General features: G+C 47.2%; 1 protein-coding gene across 1 annotated transcript in view; it reads left to right on the top strand.

The window, feature by feature from the left end:
• PEBP4 (phosphatidylethanolamine binding protein 4) overlaps nucleotides 1-22,680 on the top strand; it is a 190,104-nt gene that overhangs the window by 28,057 nt on the left and 139,367 nt on the right. Inside the window, exons 2-3 of the mRNA XM_063445506.1 lie at nucleotides 11,475-11,596; nucleotides 11,691-11,823. Coding sequence (XP_063301576.1) covers nucleotides 11,481-11,596; nucleotides 11,691-11,823 — 249 coding nt within the window. The 5' untranslated portion in view covers nucleotides 11,475-11,480. The remainder of the gene's footprint in view (nucleotides 1-11,474; nucleotides 11,597-11,690; nucleotides 11,824-22,680) is intronic.

A 22,680-nucleotide genomic window follows, 5' to 3' on the forward strand; every position in this document is an offset into this window, starting at 1 on the left:
TTATTTAAACCCAAATTGCCTTTTGATCAGTGCTCCGTTGTGGTTTCCCTTTGATGGCTATCCAAGAGTGTGTTCCTGATCGTGTTTTGCTGGTTTTTGACTTTGGCTCCGTTTTGAGGCGGCTCTCTAATTAGGCGATTTATGAGGCCTCGCGCTTTCAGGGGCCTCATGGCCGCCTAAATCACCTGAGGGCAGACTGACATATCGGGTCCTCAGTCTATGACTTGCCCTTTGTGCCACCGGATGCGAGGCCCCTCTTATCAGTCCGCCCGGGGAGAGAGCCAGCCTGTCACGTTCACATAGAGTTTGATGGAGCTCAACTGCAGATTTCTGATTAATTAGATGTGAATGTGAGAAGTTGAGGAAATAAAGAGATGACAGTTCACCAGGGAGTTTACTGATACTGTGTCTTTAATATATTTGATTGAAGAAACATAGGTACTGTATCTTTAAATATTTCAGGATTGCTGAGTGGATTCTTAGACTATCTTATACAATTGAATTGCAGCAATAAAATGAAGGAAGGTAATGCAGATTAACTTGCAGAGATTTGATTTAGCTTAATTGATAGAAAACATCTCATATGGAGGCAGAAAGGTTAATGAATAGGAATTACTCCTATAACGATAGGAGAATGTGCGAGCAGGCTGAAGCTTGAGGGCTCAGTAGTCAGGGGGAAAAGTTCGTATAACACAGTGAGGTAACTTAGCTGGTCCCAGAGTGCCCTCCGGGGAGGTTCCGTGGAGAGAGGTCGAGAGGAGTCAAAGTGATAGCCGTGGTCGAGGAAGGAGAAGGAGGTTAGTCGATTACGAGTCCGGTTCGGTACACAGGTAAGTTGTAGAGTAGAGTTGCAGCCGGTTAAATTCCGCGGTACGCTGTTCATTAATCCAGCGTCTGTTGCCTGGCGCGGTCGCATTATGTAGCGCAATGAGACCGCGTCAGAGAGGGGGTGTGGCTACAGTCCGTCAACCCGGAAGAGGCAGGAATTACAGGTAACGGCCATGACACAGCCTCAGTCTGCAGCTCCGCCGGGTGTGAGCTGCAGACCGATGCCTCGCGATCTCCAGCCAATCAGAGCGTTGTCGTGGGTTTCCATGGCAACGCTCTGACGATCGCGAGATATTCCCCATGTGGTCTGCAGCTCTGCATCCGGCAAAGCTGCAGACCGGAGAGACCACCAGACCACCAGGGAGCCATCCAGGACACTGGACCACCAGGGACAGAATGACCCCACCAGACCACCAGGGAAAAAGGTCAATTTCAACCCCACCTGTAACCCCCTCACCCTGCCACCCCACCTGTCACACCCTGTAACCCCCCTCACCCTGACACCCCACCTGTCACCCCCCTCTCTGCCACACCACCTGTCACCCCCCCTCACTCTGTCACCCCACCTGTCACACCCTGTCACCCCCCCTCACCCTGCCACTTCACCCTGTCACCCCACCTGTCACACCCCGTCACCTCTCTCACTCTGCCATCCCACCTTTCACCCCCCTCACCCTGCCACCCCACCTGTCACACCCTGTCGCTCCCCCTCACCCTGACATCCCACCTGTCACCTCCCCTTAACTTGCCACTTCACGCCGTCATCACCCCCCTCACCCTCTCACCCCACCTGACACCCCACCTCTCACCCCCCTCTCACGCTGCCACCCCACCTGTCACCCCCTCTCACCCTCCCGCCCCACCTGTCACCCCCTCACCCTGTCACCCCACCTCCATCCTGTCATCCCTCACTCCCTGCCACCCCCCTCACTCTGCCTCACCCTTCCACCCCACCTGTCACCCCCTCTCACCCCACCTCTCACCCCCTAACACTATGTCACCCTCTCCTCTGTCACCCCCTCTCACGATGTCACCCTCCCTACAATATGTCACCCCCCACACACACTAGGTCTCCCCCCTGTCACCCTCCCTCTCACTCTGTCTCTTCCCTCTTACTCTGTCATACCCCTTACACTAATGTAACCCTCTCACACTGTCTCTCACACTGTCACCCCCCCCCCTCACACTGTCACCCCCCCTCACACTGTCACCCCCCTCTTACTCTGTCACCCCCCTCTTACTCTGTCACCCCCCTCTTACTATGCCACCTCCCTACACTATGTCACCCCCTCCACTCACTGTCACCCCCCTCCATACACACTGTGTCTCTCTCTCCAAACACACGGGCACCACCCTCCTGCTCTTTTACACTCACCCTGCCACAGTTACCCCTTTACTCACCCTGTCACCCCTGAAGGCAATCATTCTACACACTGTCATAAAACATAGCTTCGCCATAAACTCCGTGCCAAAGGCCACAGGCAGTACACAAACATACACATGCTCAGAGAAACATACATACATATACAAAGATACTCACTGCCAGACACACACTCTCAGGCACACACAGGTAGACAATGCAACGATGTATACAAAGACTAGTTCTCTATATCCAGTACTGCAAGCTCCCCCTTCAATATATCTACAGCTTCCTATACAAACACAAGTCAACGGCTATTTTTTTTCAATAATGGTGTTAGTGGGTGCCTCATGTATAAGTTTCGCCTAAGGCCTCGCCAAGTCTACAGGGAGTGCAGAATTATTAGGTAAGTTGTATTTTTGAGGATTAATTTTATTATTGAACAACAACCATGTTCTCAATGAACCCAAAAAACTAATTAATATCAAAGCTGAATATTTTTGGTAGTTTTTAGTTTGTTTTTAGTTTTAGCTATTTTAGGGGGATATCTGTGTGTGCAGCTGACTATTACTGTGCATAATTATTAGGCAACTTAACAAAAAACAAATATATACCCATTTCAATTATTTATTTTTACCAGTGAAACCAATATAAAATCTCAACATTCACAAATATACATTTCTGACATTCAAAAACAAAACAAAAACAAATATAGCCACCTTTCTTTGCAAGGACACTCAAAAGCCTGCCATCCATGGATTCTGTCAGTGTTTTGATCTGTTCACCATCAACATTGCGTGCAGAAGCAACCACAGCCTCCCAGACACTGTTCAGAGAGGTGTACTGTTTTCCCTCCTTGTAAATCTCACATTTGATGATGGACCACAGGTTCTCAATGGGGTTCAGATCAGGTGAACAAGGAGGCCATGTCATTAGATTTTCTTCTTTTATACCCTTTCTTGCCAGCCACGCTGTGGAGTACTTGGACGCGTGTGATGGAGCATTGTCCTGCATGAAAATCATGTTTTTCTTGAAGGATGCAGACTTCTTCCTGTACCACTGCTTGAAGAAGGTGTCTTCCAGAAACTGGCAGTAGGACTGGGAGTTGAGCTTGACTCCATCCTCAACCCGAAAAGGCCCCACAAGCTCATCTTTGATGATACCAGCCCAAACCAGTACTCCACCTCCACCTTGCTGGCGTCTGAGTCGGACTGGAGCTCTCTGCCCTTTACCAATCCAGCCACGGGCCCATGCATCTGGCCCATCAAGACTCACTCTCATTTCATCAGTCCATAAAACCTTAGAAAAATCAGTCTTGAGATATTTCTTGGCCCAGTCTTGACGTTTCAGCTTGTGTGTCTTGTTCAGTGGTGGTCGTCTTTCAGCCTTTCTTACCTTGGCCATGTCTCTGAGTATTGCACACCTTGTGCTTTTGGGCACTCCAGTGATGTTGCAGCTCTGAAATATGGCCAAACTGGTGGCAAGTGGCATCTTGGCAGCTGCACGCTTGACTTTTCTCAGTTCATGGGCAGTTATTTTGCGCCTTGGTTTTTCCACACGCTTCTTGCGACCCTGTTGACTATTTTGAATGAAACGCTTGATTGTTCGATGATCACGCTTCAGAAGCTTTGCAATTTTAAGAGTGCTGCATCCCTCTGCAAGATATCTCACTATTTTTGACTTTTCTGAGCCTGTCAAGTCCTTCTTTTGACCCATTTTGCCAAAGGAAAGGAAGTTGCCTAATAATTATGCACACCTGATATAGGGTGCTGATGTCATTAGACCATACCCCTTCTCATTACAGAGATGCACATCACCTAATATGCTTAATTGGTAGTAGGCTTTCGAGCCTATACAGCTTGGAGTAAGACAACATGCATAAAGAGGATGATGTGGTCAAAATACTCATTTGCCTAATAATTCTGCACTCCCTGTAGAGCCGCCACTGCGTTTTGACTTCTGGTATCCTTGACTTTTGGCTTTTCCTAATCGTTGGATCTCATTCTGTGTCCCTGACCTTGGCAAGTATTTTGACTATTTTCGGTTACATTAAGTCCGGCCATTCTAAGGTCCGGTTAGACGTTATCCTTAGTGACAGGTGTGATACTATTTCTGCGTGCTGGATCAACAGCAATCCTGACAGAGTTACACCTCTGGCAGCAAAAGGATTAAACTCTGTATGTGCAGCATTTCATAGATTCCAGGAACCATGAGCAGTTCAAATCACTGAAGTGGTCATGGTACTTGGAGTTGCCCTTGAATGCTTTGTAACCCTAAAATGCCTGGTCCACTAGAGGTCATGTCCGCGTTCTGACATTTAAACATATATCTGATGTTAAATGTCAAGTCAGTCCTGCCATACCAGATTTGTTGCCTGTTGTTCTGCATCTGTAGATAAGTTTGCGCGGTGTCGCAGAGTACATTTAGGGAATCAAGCCTACTTTAAAATGCTTTGCACTTAGACTGCACTTACAGCTGGCCAGAATGTCTTAGTTGACCTGGTATACATTGCCCCACTTTGCCCTTGGGCCCACCCTGCTGCCCAGAGCTGCCAGTGGGGGTGTGGGGGAGTGGGCGTGAGCCAGTGATTTCGGTGCATGGTGTGTTACTTTTAAATGTTGTGTAAATCAACAAATTTACATTTTTGTAGGTGTTCCATTACAGCATGTTGTTGTTGTTTTTTTTTCTTTCTCTCTCTCTCCTCGCTTCTAGTTCCATTCAATGCTGAGTGGTAAAGTTTACATAAGCTGTAGTGTCATGTTCATTATTCTTTTAGCTTTTCTGCTCATAGTATCCTATTACATTGTTTTCAGTGCATTATGTAATATCTGTTTTAATTTTGATTTAATGTGTATTTTACATATTAAGTTTAGCATGTGCTTTTGCTTAGTGGCCCAAAGTTAATATTTAATTTTCTCATTGTTAGGCGGTTCAATAATTACACACCTTTGATACACAAATTGAATTCTAACCGTGAAAGTCCACTGGACATTTGTCAACGTGTAGAAACTAAAGGCTATGGCAAAAACTTATCCTGATTCAAATATTCAGCCATGCAATACTATAAAACCACCTCCTGAGCTCACGGAGAAGTTTTGTGTGATTCATGCAACACATAGCATGTTGGCTGTTCCTGTTTATCACTTATGAAAGAACTATTTTCAGTTTTTTCCGTCATCTATTAGTAAGTATTGTGTAATGGTGTGTGTGTGTGTATGCATATATACATATACGCGTGCTCTCTCTTCTCTTCTCTCCCTCTCTCTTCTCCCTCTCTCTTCTCTTCTCTCCCTCTCTCCCTCCCTCTCTCTCTCTCTCTCTCTCTCTCTCTCTCTTTCTCCCCTCTCTCTTCTCCCCTCTCTCTTCTCCCCTCTCTCTTCTCCCCTCTCTCTTCTCCCCTCTCTCTTCTCCCCTCTCTCTTCTCCCCTCTCTCTTCTCCCCTCTCTCTTCTCCCCTCTCTCTTCTCCCCCTCCCATGGTTTTACATATCAGGACTTAAAGGGGCACTCCAGGCACCCAGACCACTTCTGCCCATTGGAGTGGTCTGGGTGCCAACTCCCACTACTCCTAACCCTGCAACTGTAATTATTGCAGGTTTTTTTTTTTTATAAACTGCAATAATTACATTGCAGGGTTAACTCCATCTCTAGTGGCTGTCTACTAGACAGCTACTAGAGATCACTTCCTGGATTATAGCAAGGATTTTCCTTGCTAGAGTGTCGCTGGACGTCCTCACGCTGTGTGAGGACCTCCAGTGTCACTCATTTCCCCATAGGAAAGCATTCAAATTCGTTTTCAATGCTTTCCTACGGGGAGACCTAATGCGCATGCGCGGCATTGCCGCGCATGCACATTAGGTCTCCTCGGCCGGTGGGCGGGATCAGTCTCGCCCACCGGCCGCCGGAATCAGAAGGAGGAGCGGCGTGGAGGAGGAGGCAGCGACGAGGGACATCGCCGCTGCCTCCGGTAAGTGACTGAAGGGGTTTTCACCCCTTCAGTACCCGGGGATTGGGGGGTGGGAGGGAGAGGGTACCTCCAGTGCCAGGAAAACTGATTGTTTTCCTGGCACTGGAGTTTCCCTTTAATAACAATCATCTGTTTCTTAGCAGGTCTTAAAATTATGTATATACAACCCCAGATTATTATTATTGCCATTTATATAGCGCCAACAGATTCCGTAGCGCTTTACAATATTATGAGAGGGGATTTAACTATAAATAGGACATTTACAAATAAACTTACAGGAACAATAGGTTGAAGAGGACCCTGCTCAATCGAGCTTACATTTTATAGGAGGTGGGGTGTAAAACACATTAGGACAGGAATTTGCAATCAAATAACGTGGGCTGCCCCTTTAGGAGAGGGCAAGAGACAGGTATGTGAGGTAAGGGTTAGTCTTGGAGGCCATAAGCTTTCCTAAAGAGATGGGTTTTAAGGCACTTCTTAAAAGATGCAAGACTAGGGGAGAGTCTGATGGCGGTAGGCAGGCTATTCCATAGGAAGGGAGCTGCCCGCGAGAAGTCCTGCAAGCGCGAGTTGGGCATACAGGTGCGGACAACGGACAGGAGGTGGTCACGGGCAGAGCGGAGAGACCGAGAAGGGACATACCTATGGATCTGTGAGGAGATATAAGAGGGGCTAGAGTTGTTCAGTGCTTTATACGTGTGAGTTAATACCTTGAATTGACTCCTATAGCATACAGGAAGCCAATGTAAGGACTGGCAGAGGGGTGAGGTGTGAGAGAAACGACTAGAGAGGAAAATCAGTCTAGCAGCAGCGTTCATTACGGACTGTAGGGGTGCAGTACGGCTTTTGGGAAGACCAATCAGGAGAGGGTTACAATAATCCATGCGGGAAATTACTAGAGCATGGACAAGCTCCTTGGTAGTATCTGGTGCAAGAAAGGGGCAGATGCGGGCTATGTTTTTAAGATGGAATCTACAGGATTTGGCAACATGCTGGATGTGAGGCTCAAAGGTGAGACCAGAGTTAAGTATTACGCCAAGACAGCGCGCTTGCAAGGATGGACTGATGTTTGTACCACAAACTTGAAGGGAGAGTGAAAGAGGAGGATAATTATTAGGAGGAGGAAAGACAAGGAGCTCCGTTTTTGAGATATTGAGTTTCAGAAAGCGGGAGGACATCCAGATGGAAGAAAGGCAAGCAGTGACACGTTGCAGGACGGCAGGGGAGAGTTCCGGGGAGGAGAGATATAGCTGGGTGTCATCAGCGTACAGGTGGTAGTGGAATCCAAAAGAGGTAATAAGTTTGCCAAGAGAGGCAGTATAAAGAGAAATAGAAGGCGACCAAGGACAGAGCCTTGGGGGACTCCAACCGAGACAGGACGAGGGGAGGAGGTATCATTAGAAAAAGAGACACTGAATGAGCGTTGGGAGAGATAAGAGGAAAACCATGAGAGGACAGAGTCACAGAGACCAAGCGATTGAAGAGTTTGAAGAAGGAGAGCATGATCAACTGTGTCAAAGGCCGCTGAGAGGTCAAGAAGAATTAGTATGGAGTAGTGGCCTTTGGATTTAGCTGCGATTAGGTCGTTAGTAACTTTGATAAGGGCAGTCTCTGTAGAGTGGAGAGGGCGGAAGCCAGATTGAAGGGGGTCAAGGAGAGAGTTGGAATTGAGGAAATGAGACACACGGGTAAAGACAAGTCTTTCCAGAAGCTTTGAGGAAAAAGAGAGCTGGGGTATGGGACGGTAGTTAGAGGGCGTGGATGGGTTGAGGGATTTTTTTTTTAGTATAGGTACTACAGTGGCATGTTTAAGGTCAGCAGGGACGATGCCAGAAGAGAGCGAGCAGTTGAAGATGTGTGTTAAAGAAGGCACGAGACAAGTGGAGAGAGATCTGATAAGGTGGGATGGGACCGGATCGAGCGGGCAATTGGTGGGGCGAGAGGAGCAAAGAAGAGCAGCCACCTCTTGGTCAGTAGCTGGGGAGAATGTCTGAAGGGTAGGAAAGGCATGATCTATGTGTGATTGAGAAACAGAAAGGCAAGGAGGGGAGAATTCTTTCCTTAGCTGTTCAATCGTGTCAGTGAAGTAACATGCAAAGTTATCAGCAGTAAGGTTAGTTTGGGGGGTGGCCACAGCAGGGTGAAGAAGAGAATTAAAGGTGTCAAAGAGACGCCTGGGGTTGCGGGAACATGAACTAATGAGAGAGGAAAAATAGGACCGTTTGGCAAGGGCAAGGGCTGCACTGTATGAACACAATATGAGTCTATAATGGAGAAAGTCTGATAGGGTGCGAGACTTCCTCCAGGAGCGTTCATCACAACGGGAGCATCTTTGCAGGTAGCGCGTTGATTTAGTATGCCATGGTTGGGGGCGGGTCCTCCTTGAGGTACTTGTTTGGAGTGGCGCTGCAGCGTTCAAGGCAGATGTAAGAGTAGAGTTATATGTGGAGATGGCCAGTGAAGGACAGGAGAGGGAAGGGATGGACAGCAGTCGTGAATCAATGTCAGCTGACAGCTGCTGGAGATCAAGATAATTAAGGTCCCTCCTGAGTTGAGGGGGGTTAGGCTGAGGTTGTTGGGTGAGGGGGTACGCGAGAGCAAATGATAAGAGGTGGATATGGAGTATTGCAGATATGAGATACTGTACATGCATAAGTGAAGATTAGGTCAAGGGTATTGCCAGCTACATGGGTGGGAGAATGAACAACACATGACATATTACACAATTTATTTTTTTATTTTTATTTTTTTAAATTCTTTATTTTTGTTGTGCGTAAGTTGATAACATTCGCTGGTGAGGTACCCCAAAGGTAATCCTCTAGCGCATGAAGACAGTTAAACATAGAGGTACATGGTAAGACAAGCACATTTTTTGTGGCTATAAACAGTTTGGTTGTACATTGCTGATGCTTTAGAGTGATATAACATAACATTGTCATAAGCTGACTACAAAGGTCAACAACTTGGTGATGTTTAAACAGGTTTAGACAAGTCGAGTATAAAAGTAAAGTTAAAGTTAAACAGGTGTAAGCACGCTTCTTGTAAGGTCAGTGCTACTAAACAATAAGAGTTATACTAAACAATAAGGTGCTTTGAACAGTTTAATATAAGTAGCTGGGTGTATGCTTTTTATACTGGATCCTGGCAATTCAATCTATTACGGGCTACTAAAAGGGTGGTCTAAGATATGCATGAGGGTGAGCATTAGATAAGCATGTAAGCAGGGGCAGTGCAGATAACGTTATTTAAAAATGAAGACTTATAAGGAGAGTGTAAAAGTCCATTGCCGGGTTAGGCCTGACAAGTTTCTTTAATCTTGTCTCTGAGTGTCTGCTTGGCTCTATGTACCGTGTGTACCGCCATTGGCCCCTGCATGCTGTGAGTGGTCCTGTAGATTGCTCAGCCGATGCCCTGTACTGGTAGGCTGACTGTGTGCAGCTGCCTTTCTCCCTTGTTTGTCAGCATTCCGGGGGTCGAAGCCTTCGCTTGTTCCTCTCTCCGGACCCGTCCAGCGGCCTGCGTGTGCTGTATGCCTTTCCGGTTGGTCCCTTCGCTGCGGGTTGGGGCTCGGAGGTTGGTGGGTGCGGCATGCAGGTTAGAGGCCTCCGGAATCTCCGAGTGGCTGAGAGCTCGGGTATTCTGGCCGGTCCCACGTTTGTGTGAGCCTGTGTGAGTGCTGTCTCTCAAGGGCCTTGTCAGTCTTACCGGCCATCTCGCTTTTCGGCGCCATTTTAGTCGGGAAGCCCCTCTGTTAGTTCGTGGCGGGAGTCCGCCCAAGGTTCGCAGGACCACCGGGCGAATCCAGGCCGCAGCCGCTTTCCTCGCCATCTTGAAGGCTCGGCGCCCGGCATTGAGTTCCGTCCAGTATCTAGCACAGAGCCGTTCAAAGAATGTCCAAGTATGTTTGGGTGGGTTGATAGGAGTGCTCTGTGCCAGTCCCGCCATCTTATCATCTCCCTTACAGGTTCGCTTCACCGCCTGGTCAGTCGCTTGTTTTGCGGGTGTAGTCTGCCCCGGCAGGGACCGGGATGTTGTATTGCGGGATTCGTATCGGTGCGTTCCGCCGGGTGTCCTGCTGCATATTCCGGGCATCAGGTGCTGCATGCATGATTTTATTGTCCGAAATTATTGCTTGGATGCCCGCTGGTACCGGAGCATTTAGAGAACACGTCCGGCCATCTTGGCAGTCAGGCCCCGCTACACAATTTATTTAACAAAAAAAAGCCAAAATGGAGAAACCATGTGTGAAAAACTAAGTACACCTTATGATCTAATGGCTTGTAGAACCACCTTTTGCAGCAATAACTCGAAGTACCCATTTTCTAGAGCGGGTAGAGACCTGAGTGTATTCCTACTGTTTGTTTTTATTTAATTTTTTTTCCCTCTCCTTTTCCACTTCTAGCTCCCTTTCTTTCTTCTTCTACAGGGGGATCTGGTTAACCTTGGACAGCTAAGCAGGACTATGCAGGAATGTGCTCATTGACTGAGCATGTTGGCTAAGCACTCACAGGGAATGAGCACAGTCCTGGATCACATGTGCCTTTTTCTATAGAGACATCTGGTCTTCTCATCTGGGACAGATGCAGCATGGGTACCCTAGGGATCCAGGAAAGTTGTCAAACCATTCTAAAATGGTTTGATTATTTACCATGGGATGGCATCAGGACACTACTGGTACCATAAGCACTATAGTGAACTGTAGTGGTTTACAATGCTTGAGTGTTGTTTCAACCCCCGCCTCTTTTTTTGTCTTTTAACTCCTTGCACATTCTCCTCTTTCTTCAGTACTGCTATCCTGAAGTTGCATTCCTATTCCAGCTCCCTGTATCCCTCATAATTAAGTCACTCCCTCCTCATTTTTAAAATTCTCTTTGTTCCCCGGGTATGATTTTTAAGGGAGCAGGAGGTGGCAATGAGCGTTAATAAACATAGCTTGGTATATAAGTTATTAACGAACTCACTTGTAGTTTTGTGTTGTTTTTTTTTTCTCCTTACCATCAAATTTAAAAATAAGTGGAAATCAGTTCTGTTATTGCCACTTTAGTTTTTCTTTAGAAATTATATTGCACTATTTGCTCAGCAGTAGGGGAGAGAATGTAAAAATTGTTATAGTGTGACATATGCAGATGTTTTTTTTTTTTCTTATACGGTGTGATGTAACAGAGGTATATTGTAGAAACATCGAAGGACTTGTATGGAGAGATTTAGTGCTGCAATAAGAAAAAAATAATACACTGTTGAAATTCTTTGTGGACCAATTGGAACTGTTGAGTGCATTGAATCAAGATACTTTATAAAACTGCGTTTTTCTTTAATTTCAGGTCAGAATGTGTGTGTTCCCCATGTTTCTTGTTTGTCTCCTGCCTCTGATGGTCCATTCCACCCCCGACTTCTTCGAGTGTGACTATCAAACTCTCATTGGAGATGATGCAAATTTATGCAGGTGAGTGCAGAATAAAATATCTTTAAATGTATATCCTTATCTGTGTTTCTAAAAAAATAGATAGAAATTATTATTCTCTCTTCCTTTCTTACAGTAATGACCTCCATGTTATATATCATGATGTTGGTGATGTCTCCTGCAAATATGTTCCTAACTGCTATGATTATCTGCAGAGCTTGAGTAAAGTCTGGGGGCCTCCATTGATCAAATACAACAATGCCCAACTGGTAATACCCTAATACATTGAACTACTTACAGATGACATCTATATACTCTGCTTAATGCATTATAAACCTTGAAAATGTTAGTTTTCTTCTCCTAACTCAGTCTAGACTAAAGCTTACAGGTATCAAAATCTAAAGTCAGCACAAAAGTTCTATTCCCATTTATTTTCATGGGAATTTTAATCTATAGCTGAACTCAGCAGCACATATTGGACCCAGCAAAGTCCTCACTAGTTAACTTTTAGAGTCTGTTCAAAGTAATTATTTCATATTAATATTGCTAATTAATTGAGAAAATGAAGTAGATAAAGTGCTAGCTTTGGGGATATCCTCAAGCTCAAAAATACAAGATAAAATACAAGTTGCACCTAATGGAAATGCGAAAAAAATACAAGGATGACAATTAAAATAAATATGGTTCTAAAAGATATATTGCCTTATTGTTCTAAATAGTCCCCAAAAAAATTCTTATGATCGTTATTTGTAGGGTGGACATTTACAGTAACAGTCTGATATTCTCAACAGGCCAGCAGGTGGAATATGTGAAGAAAATAAACACAAACATGGCCTCTGATAGTGTAGTATTTTCAGAAAATGGTGTTACGACAAAAGTGGAAATATACTCACGAATGAGGCGCTACCAGCTGGCTCACATTCTACAACTTCTGACAATACCATTCTTATCAAGGATATAACTGATGAGAAGACATACAAAGGCATACAGTGTGTGTGAGTGTAGACTTAGCCACAGCCAAAATGGAACACAAGGGATCACAGATAATTTGTGGCTAAAAATTGAAGGGAAAAAAAGGAAACACTCTTGATCTCACCTTCACCAACCTGTGTACTGCCTCTAATCTCTCCAATATTCCTTTTCCTCTATCTAACCACCATCTGCTGACTTTTGACATTGGCATACCTAAGACCCAATTGACACCACCGTCTGAACATCAATCTCACAGAAACCTCCAATGTCTTGACCTAGAGCATTTCTCCATTAATCTCCAAACTCAACTTTTACCTATCTCAAACCTCACCTGTTCTAGTTCTGCAACCTCCTTCTACAATTCCAACCTCTCCTCTCAACTAGACATCATGGCAACTCCTACATTTAAACGCCGTAGGCGCCCCCAACAACAACCTTGGCACACCAAGCTGACTCGATACCTCAAAAAATGCTCCAGAACTGCTAAACGCTGTTGGAGAAAATCTTACTGTGCGTCTGACTTTCTCCACTAGTTGGTAAGTCAGGCAGTGGTCGTCGCTTCAGCGTTATGGGGTAAGTATAATTGTGAACAGGCTGGTCGCGTTATGTTCCTGCCGTATTCCCATCATTGTCAGATCCTCAGAGCGGCTGAGCTGAGCTGTGCGGGCTGACCTGGCATGATGTGTCCCGTTCTGTGTATGTTAAGTCAGTGGCTAGTATGCATGGTGTAAGCATAGTCTGGCCCTCTTGCTAGTTACTTCTGGGTCTTAGATAAAGATTCCGCAGGGTATACCTATGTGTGGCTAACTCTAGCGATGTCTGTCTGATGGTGTAAGTATGCTGTTAGCGGTCTAACAAGAAATCATAAAAGAAAACACAGTATTCTTGACGTTGGTACTCCTCAGATGAAGCCCTGCTGTTTAGTGTCCACGCCAGGCACAGCATGCACGGGCTCGACAGTTGCACAGGATTAGGTCGCATCAGTCCATCACAGAAGCCGTGTATACAGTAGTCTGTCCTGATAAAGCACGGCAGAGCCGGATGCCGGTTACCCACTTGTTCCAACCCATGACTGTACCTTGTCAGTTCGCTTTTCCATGTGTCTTCCCTTCCGGCCTAATTTGTTTGGTTCCCCGGTTCCTCTAGCGGGCGCTGTGGGCGTGCGTTGTAACGCCGGATTCCTTGCCGTGGCTTCTCTGCGTCCGAGGGCCGCTTGTCTTCGGCCTGAGGCCTTAATAGGTGCTCGCGCCCTTTTGCCATTGGACCCATCACCAGGACCATGGGCCCAGGGTTCCGCCCGATCCCAAGCTTCTCCCTGGGTGTATGGCATGCTGTGGGGGGGTTCCTCCAGGTGAGCGCCCAGCTCAGATGAAGAGTGAGCGGGTCTCTCGGCAGTGGTATCCACGTGTGTGATGGTTGACGAGCGCCATATGCCAGGGGTGTCTCCAGGCGTGGGGACCTTTGCTTGGTAGTGGTCCGTTGTCGCTTATTACCCCGTGTGCTAGATCAGGTGGTGGCTGCCGATCGCCTTGTGCTCAAGATGGTCTACGCCATCTTGTACGCGGGTCTCGGGTCTGCATGTCAGCGCTTCCACAGTTAGCTACATAGCTTAGCTTGGCTTGGACCAGGATCACCCCCCCGGTCCAAAGGGGGGGGGGTGGAACAGGACCGGGCCCGCAGGTATTCCACGTATGTCGGGCTCCGTCGGGCAGGATAGTGTTGCGGCGGCCGTCCGCTTCACTCACCGCCAGCATAGGTCCCGCCTGTTGCAGCGGGCCCCATCCTCCGAGGGACTAAAACTTAGAGAGCAAGCCTCTCCTCAGCTCAGGTAGCCCAGTTCCGTCAAGGGTCGCAGTTATTTGCAGGTAAATCTCCCCAAAAATCTCGATTTACAGGCTATTTGTGCCTCTGTTTGCAGGAGACGAGCTGTCCTGCGACCGCTTAGCTCGGCGGCCCGGCCCCGCCCCCGCCTCTCTGCTATTTTAACTGGATGGCTGCCCACTTCCTTAAACTCAACTTGACCAAAACTGAAATTCTGGGCTTTCCTCCCTCAAGTGTTGTTACTCCTATGTCTGTCTCCCTCCAAGTCAACGGTGCTACCATCAGCCCCACCAACACAGGCTTGCTGCCTAGGTGTTCTCTTTGACTCAGACCTCTCCTTTCAGCCTCATGTTCAATCTATCGCCAAATCCTGTCGTTTCCATCTCAAAATCATTGCGCGCATCTGACCCTACTTAACGCCAGATGCGACTAAGATGCTGGTCCATTCCACTGTCCTTTCTCGCCTTGACTACTGTAATCCATTTCTCAGTGGTCTTACATGCTCCCAACTTGTGCCGTTACAGTCCATAATGAATGTGGGGTGAGGCTCATCTTCCTGTCCACCCGCACCTCCCATGCCTCACCCTTCTGTCAGTCCCTACATTGGCTTCCTGTAAGATATAGGGCTCAATTTACAATTCTGGTTCTTGCTTTCAAATCTCTACATAATGCTGCTCCCAACTCTGATGCTCACCTTCAAGACTTCTCGAGGGCGGCATCGTTCCTGTGGAACTCGCTTCCCTCCTCTGTTAGATGCTCACCCAGTCTCCACTCCTTCAAAAAATCATTAAAATACCACTTCTTCATAAAAGCGTATCAATTAAACTGTTAATAGCTTGATGGTGCTATATAAATAATAACATAATAATAATAATAAATGAGGCTGCTGGGGGCTTAAAATATGTTCTGTGTGTATTAAAGTTAGTTGCTGTTTTAACCTTCACATAGTGTGGTCTGGTTTTTGGTCCAGGGTGGAATAGGCCCTCAGTGATCCCAGTCAAGCCTCGGCGACTGGGTCTGAAGTGCTCCTAGGTCCCTGATCGCAACGAGGAAGCGGACTTGGCAGAGGTACTCATTTGGAGTACTGGAGCTTCGTCACATTTGGTTGGCAGCGTTGGCATGACTTCCTAGCTATTGTGGAAGCATCCAAGACACAAGTGGGATACCTGCACATTGTCTGGAACTCAGAGATATGAATAGAGCTAGCACCTGTGCAGTGTCCCTATCCAAGGAAGGGTTCCAAAGGAGACTACAGGAAGCTCTGTCCCAGTGAGAGTGAACTGGATTTTAGGAAACTAAATCCAAAAGCAATTCTGGAACGAGGTACTTGAGAAAGTTCAGGTTCTCCGGATGGAATGCCTCCCAACCCCAGAACAGCGACTTCATGATCAACTGAATCTGTGGAGAGCAGCCCCTGGAGGAATTGGTGGTTGAACTTGAGCGACTGGTCTGGATGGCATTGTGGGTGGACAAATGGTTACCGGGCATTACGATGGTATGCAGTCCAGTAGTACCCGTGACTAGCCGATGGCGACCCTCCAGAGGGTGAGGACTATGTTGTCACTGGCCTATTTTGGGAGGCCTTTTGAAGGGAACTGATTTTGGGAGCCCTGCTCTTTTCCGACTCAGGGACATCCAGGAGCTTATTAAAGCGACAGACCTGGAACCTGATCTGACTTACCCGGCCACCCTGGAGAGGGAGCTTGAAGAGTATTACGGGCAATTGATTGACTCTGCACAGGAGCAGGTACCAGAAACTGGGGATTTAATAGACCTTACATCTGAGTATAACCAAAAAACAAACACGAGTCCTGCGCATCCAGTATAGGTGTGCACACCCAGGTGCTACCACAATGTATTTGAGGACAAAGTTTAAACAGCAAACCTTTCGAGCAGCAGCCCTTTCTCAATGCTAATGTCCTGTACATTAGCATTGAGAAAGGGCTGCTGCTCGAAAAGTTTGCTGTTTTAACTTTGTCATCAAATAATTTGTGGTAGCACCTGGGTGTGCACACCTATACTGGATGCGCAGGACTTGTGTTTGTTTTTTGGTTGTATATACACTGTTGGGACTTCAGTGTGGAGTATCTGCAGCACAGAATTTTGTAGGCATTTTTTGCCTCTACCTCACCCTATATATAGTGATTACATCTGAGTACGTTGGTCAGGTAGATGTGGAAGGAACTGTATTCTCCACACCTGAATCACAGGGATACTGGGCGGCTGCCCCTGATCCCCAAGCTCCTGGCAGGATGAGTAACTGGGAATAGAGATAGTTGGTCTCCCTCGCCAGCGTCATAGTTCACTCCCAGCATTCTTCAGTCTCGACCAATGTCTGTGGGGGAAAGCCATACTTTCGCTGGATTTCTACTTCTTGGGAAACGATACTTTTTATTGTTACTACTATTGGATATGTTGCAACAGAGTTTCTAAAAGAGGGAAAAATACATCCTTGGTGGCGAAACCCGTGTTCCTATCCGGGTGGCTGCCACAAAGAGTAACCCACAAAATGGCACTGGAATGGGGGAAAGTGAATAAATATTTACATTTTACATTGAATACACCATGCATCTTTGTGATATATGGTGTATTGAATTTTAATGGAAGCAATTTCAGGTAATTTTTTTTTTTTTTTTTTTATAACCGGTTCACTTTAACTCTTTTATCTGAAGCCTTGATCTCTAGACATAAAGGTAAGAACGACATGGGGACCGTATTCTCTGTTGCAGCTGAATTGTGCAGGAGTTTCAGCTCTTTCTTTCTCATGGGCATAACCACCCCGGGAACTCTAGACACTTAGAGGTGTAGTAAAAATATCGGTCTGCTTTGAAAGTACAGAGGTCTGCGTTCGTTTGTGAAGCTTGGACCAAAGATCGGCATATAACCTGTCTAGATTGGACAGAGTAATGGACCATTAAAATCGTCATTTTAGGCAGGATGGTACCCTTTATGTTTTCTCACCAAAACATTCAGAAGATCAGTACATCTTCAGTGAGTATAATGCTTGTGTCGGGATATCCCTCACTTGCGGGAAGGTGATAGCACAAGATATATATCCCTCACTGATAGCAGGAGTTCCTCAGTAGCTTTAGGGGAACTATGGGTGGAGATATCATCTGCCTCACCCGTGCTATCGCAGAACTGCTCGATGGCCAAAAGTGCTTAAAGAAACTCTGCGATGCAATACATCTGCACTCACAAGATCATTGAAAAATAAGGCATATCTGGCAGTGTCTGTTTATTTAATATTAGGACTTTATTTGTTTATTTGCCGTTTATACTTGTAAAGACGGAGTTTTATCTTATTCTGCACGAGCACTTTACCACAGAATTGATTTTCTTTGCTTTCTGACTTGGAAATACTTTCCTTTTTGTAATTTTATTTCTAACATTACATTGTGTGCTGTTTTTGACATACTACACCATAGCTTGTCTTTTTTTTTTTCCACATGTTCTTTATCATCTATGAGAGCTGAAGATTAAAAGTGGTGGAATCATCCCATTTAAAGGGAAACTCCAGTGCCAGGAAATCGATCTGTTTTCCTGGCACTGGAGGGTCTGTCTCCCTCCCACCCACCAATCCCTAGTTTTCACCCCTTCAGTCACTTACCTTCAGTCCCTCGCCACTGTCTCTTCCTCCGCGCCGCTCCTCCTCTGTATTGCGTCGGCCGGTGGGCGAGACTGATCCCGCCCACCGGCCGAGGAGACCTAATGCGCATGCGCGGCGATGCCGCGCATGCGCATTACGTCTCCCCATAGGAAAGCATTGAAACATAATTTCAATGCTTTCATGGGGAAATGAGCGAGACGCTGGAGGTCCACACACAGCGTGAGGACATCCAGCGACGCTCTAGCACAGGTTTCCTGTGCTATGAAGGAGGAAGTCACCTCTAGTGGCTGTCTAGTAGACAGCCACTAGAGGTGGAGTTAACCCTGCAAGGTAATTATTGCAGTTTATAGAAAACTGCAATAATTACACTTGCAGGGTTAGGAGTAGTGGGAGTTGGCAAGCAGACCACTCCAATGGGCAGAAGTGGTCTGGGTGCCTGAAGTGTCCCTTTAATGATGTTCCCATTATCATTGCTATCTTGTGAATGCAATCTGTAAATTAAAACAATAAGTAGTTTTAAACTATGCTACTCTAAGTATGCTTAATCTTTTTACATCTGAAGATATTGTTGCATTTTGAAATTTCGGAACATTGAGGAGTTCCTAATATCTACAGTGTAAAGGTGTTAAAACAATTAATACCTTTTTATATTTTATCACGTTTTATATACACTGTCATTTTGTGTGTGTGTGTGTACATATTGTTGTTCTGGTATACCCATGAATCGCTGGGCTGTCACCTCCAAGTCCCCTTTTTCTTGTGTCATTATAGCTCAGAGTGATTATAGTTCTACGCCACTGTATATTGCGGTCTCACCCAAACACTAGCCGAGACTTAGGGAAGGGTGAAGAACTGTTTTTTATTTGCACAACACGTCACCTTTTATACCTAGGGTCTCAACAGGAAGTTCCCAGGAAGAACAATAGAATTGCGACATCCCTGGCGCGTTGTCTGTACCTGAACAGGTAATTTAATTAGTGACCAGACACCTTGGCACTGGGGCACACAATACAGTATAACGTAAGCTGTAGTGTTTTTAGTGCTTGGAGTGTTCTTGTAAGTAAGCCACAGCCATCCCCGGTTGAATTACTGGACATTACCACAACACATGCAACAATGTAACATGCATAAATATCCATGATGGCAGGTAGCTGTTTTGCAAGCGCAATGTCAAGTTTTTATGCGGTCTTTTTAAATTGGTAATAAAAGGAAAAGAAGAGTTGCACTCAATCACAGAATTAGGCACAGGGTGCACTGAGCATGGGTCAGCAAATCCCATATAATCTGTATAAATGAAAAAAAGTCTCAGGCACTCACTGTGATTTCTTTCAGTGAGTGCCTGAGACTTTTTTTCATTTATGCCTTTTTAATTTGGAGCCTAACTTAGTGTACTCAAGACCAGTAACAACAAGGAAATCATGTGTCTAAATTCAATATTTTTTTTTAAATGTGCTTTTAAAGAGCAACTTACTAGCTGAGGAAACTAGCCTGGGGTAGCTATTTGTCAGTTAAAGTTACAACAAATATGCATTCTATGTGTGAAGTTTACTTAAATGTTGAATAATCTGAATACGTGGAACACATGATACAGAGTTAAGTGGGTTTTTTAAAGGTTATAAGACCAGAAAATGCCCAATTCCTCAGGACATGCATCAAGCTCCTACTTTTACCTGTGGTGCTTCCTGCCCCTTCAGCCATTAACCCCTGAAGTTCCCTAACCCTGGACATACAATGGTCTGTTTAATTAGAAGGGGAAGTTACCTTCCACTTTACCTGGGGGGAGGGGGGGTAGGGACTATTTGAACAGCCTATAACTGTTTATATTACCTGCCCTTTGATTTTAGATATTTATTAATGGCTGTGACTAAAAAATGTTTTGCTCATTGTAGCCATAACTTGCTTTAATAGACACACAAGTAGATGAATTTTGGTGGCGGCAAAATGCATCTTTGCCTGTGTAGAGAAAAATCCTTGCTCCGACCCTTTGCCAATGTGACTAGAAGTTGAATCTGAAAGGATGGACTTTGAGCTAAATGGGGTGGGCTGCTCTAGAGTGGAGTGTAGAGAGCTGTGTCATTAAGGAGTTTAAGGTCAGTGTGGTAGGGGTGTGGTCACAAATAGCAACAGATACAATGGTCACTTTGTCAAGGCAGGGAAAATTTGATGCAGAGATCAAAAACATGTCTATTCTAAATTGTGATTTATGGACCCAAGATTGATATGTATAGTCTGTGTCTGTTCCATGAGAGATACCAGTATGACACAGTCATAGGCCAGAGTTATCTTCCATTGCAGTCGCCCCTGCCTATGTGACCTGTCAATACATGGGTCTAAGACCATGTTCAAGTTTCCCCCAATTATTAATCGGTCACAGTCAAATTGGGGGAGTTTACATTCTTTAATTGTGGTGGCCAACAATGAATTAGTAGCTTAGTATAAAAGGGGATGGTGGATGAGTTTGGAGCATATATATTGATTATACAGTACTCTACAACAGAAACAGTTATATAAACAAAGATATAATGGTAATTTTCTAATCCAATTCACATTTGTCTATGGTACACAGAAAATCTTTATGTATGAATAGCTGTCTCTCTCAATTTTGAATTGGAGTTAGCAGAAATACATGAATGGACGGGTCTCCAGGAATGTGGTGGAGTTTTTTGCCCAGTGTGTCTCTTGAAGATGTGAGATGTGGCTGATGGGCGATGAGATATAGAACAATTTTCTTCCTCTTGATTAGGGTTTTGCGCCCTGGAAATTACAAGATAACAAGTGAAAGTGAGATTTTGTGTGCATAGACTTTATAGATGAGGGATTCATGCTATCCTATTCCTTGGTGCAGTGTAATATACAGGGCTCGAGTCCTGCAGGAACGCGTGGGAACGGCGTTCCTGCACTTTTTCCACAGCAGGAACGCCGTTCTCATTACTAGTCCTGCAGGACCCAGGGCTGGCACAAGCGGCTGCCAGAGCAGGGGGAGCACAAATCCGAATCCCCTGCCTCTGACTGGGGACTCGGATTTTTAAACTCACCTCTCCTCACCTCTGCAGTCAGTGGAGTCGTCCGGCCTCTCCTGATAATGTCAGTATGAGGGGGCGTGGCTTTCTCTGCTCTTCTCACAGGACCGCTGGGGAGCAGAGGAAGCCACACCCCCTCCTCCTGACATCATCAGGAGAGGCCGGACGACTCCACTGACTGCAGGCTGCAGGTTCCAGATCCTGTCCCACCCCTCCTGGCCCAAGGTAAGCCTCAGGGAGGGGGGAAGGCACTTTAGTTTTTTTTTATCCCTTTCCTCAGGCCCTGCCCCCCTATTTAAGGCCCTGTCCCCCTATTTAAGGCCCTGTCCCCCCTCCTCAGTTCCTGCCCCCCTCCTTAGTCCCTTTCCCCAGTCCCTGTCCCCCTCCTCAAGCCCTATCCCCTTACTCAGTCCCTGTCCCCCTCCTCAAGCCCTATCCCTCCTCAGTCCCTGTCCCCCTCCTCAGGCCTGTCCCTTTCCTGAGTCCCTGTCCCCCTATTTAAGGCCCTGTTCCCCTTCCTCAGGCATGTCCCTGTCCCCCTCCTCAGTCCCTGTCCCCCCTCCTCAGTTTCTGCCCCCCTCCTCAGTCCCTGTCCCCCTATTTAAGGCCCTGTCCCCCCTCCTCAGGCCCCGTCTCCCTCCTTAGTCCCTTTCCCCAGTCCCTGCCCCCCTCCTCAAGCCCTTTCCCCTTACTCAGTCCCTGCCCCCCTCCTCAAGCCCTATCCCCTTACTCAGTCCCTGCCCCCCTCCTCAAGCCCTATCCCCTTACTCAGTCCCTGCCCCCCTCCTCAAGCCCTATCCCCTTACTCAGTCCCTGCCCCCCTCCTCAAGCCCTATCCCCTTACTCAGTCCCTGCCCCCCTCCTCAAGCCCTATCCCCTTACTCAGTCCCTGTCCCCCTCACTCAGTCCCTGTCCCCCTATTTAAGGCCCTGTCCCCCTCCTCAGTTCCTGCCCCCTCCTAAGTCCCTTTCCCCGGTCCCTGTCCCCCTCCTCGGTCCCTGTCCCCCTCCTCGCTCCCTGTCCCCCTCCTCGCTCCCTGTCCCGCTCCTCGGTCCCTGTCTCCCTCCTCGGTCCCTGTCTCGCTCCTCGGTCCCTGTCTCCCTCTTCGGTCCCTGTCCCTTTCCTCGGTCCCTGTCCCTTTCCTCGGTCCCTGTCCCTTTCCTCGGTCCCTGTCCCCCTCCTCAGTCCCTGTCCCCCTCCTCGGTCCCTGTCCCCCTCCTCGGTCCCTGCCCCCCTCCTCGGTCCCTGCCCCCCTCCTCGGTCCCTGCCCCCCTCCTCGGTCCCTGCCTCCCTCCTCGGTCCCTGCCTCCCTCCTCGGTCCCTGCCTCCCTCCTCGGTCCCTGTCTCCCTCCTCGGTCCCTGTCTCCCTCCTCGGTCCCTGTCTCCCTCCTCGGTCCCTGTCTCCCTTTCCTCGGTCCCTGTCCCTTTCCTCGGTCCCTGCCCCCCTCCTCAAGCCCTGTCCCCTTACTCGGTCCCTGCCCCCCTCCTCGGTCCCTGCCCCCCTCCTCGGTCCCTGCCCCCCTCCTCGGTCCCTGCCCCCCTCCTCGGTCCCTGCCCCCCTCCTCAAGCCCTTGCCCCCCTCCTCAAGCCCTTGTCCCCTTACTCAGTCCCTGTCTTCTTGCTCAGGCCCTGTCCCCCTCCTCAGCCCCTGCTCCCTTCATCAGCCCCTGCCCCCCTCCTCAGCCTCTGTCCCTTTCCTCAGC

The sequence above is a fragment of the Pelobates fuscus genome, chromosome 3 (genome assembly GCF_036172605.1).
Source record: "Pelobates fuscus isolate aPelFus1 chromosome 3, aPelFus1.pri, whole genome shotgun sequence".
NCBI classification, from domain to species: Eukaryota; Metazoa; Chordata; class Amphibia; order Anura; family Pelobatidae; genus Pelobates; species Pelobates fuscus.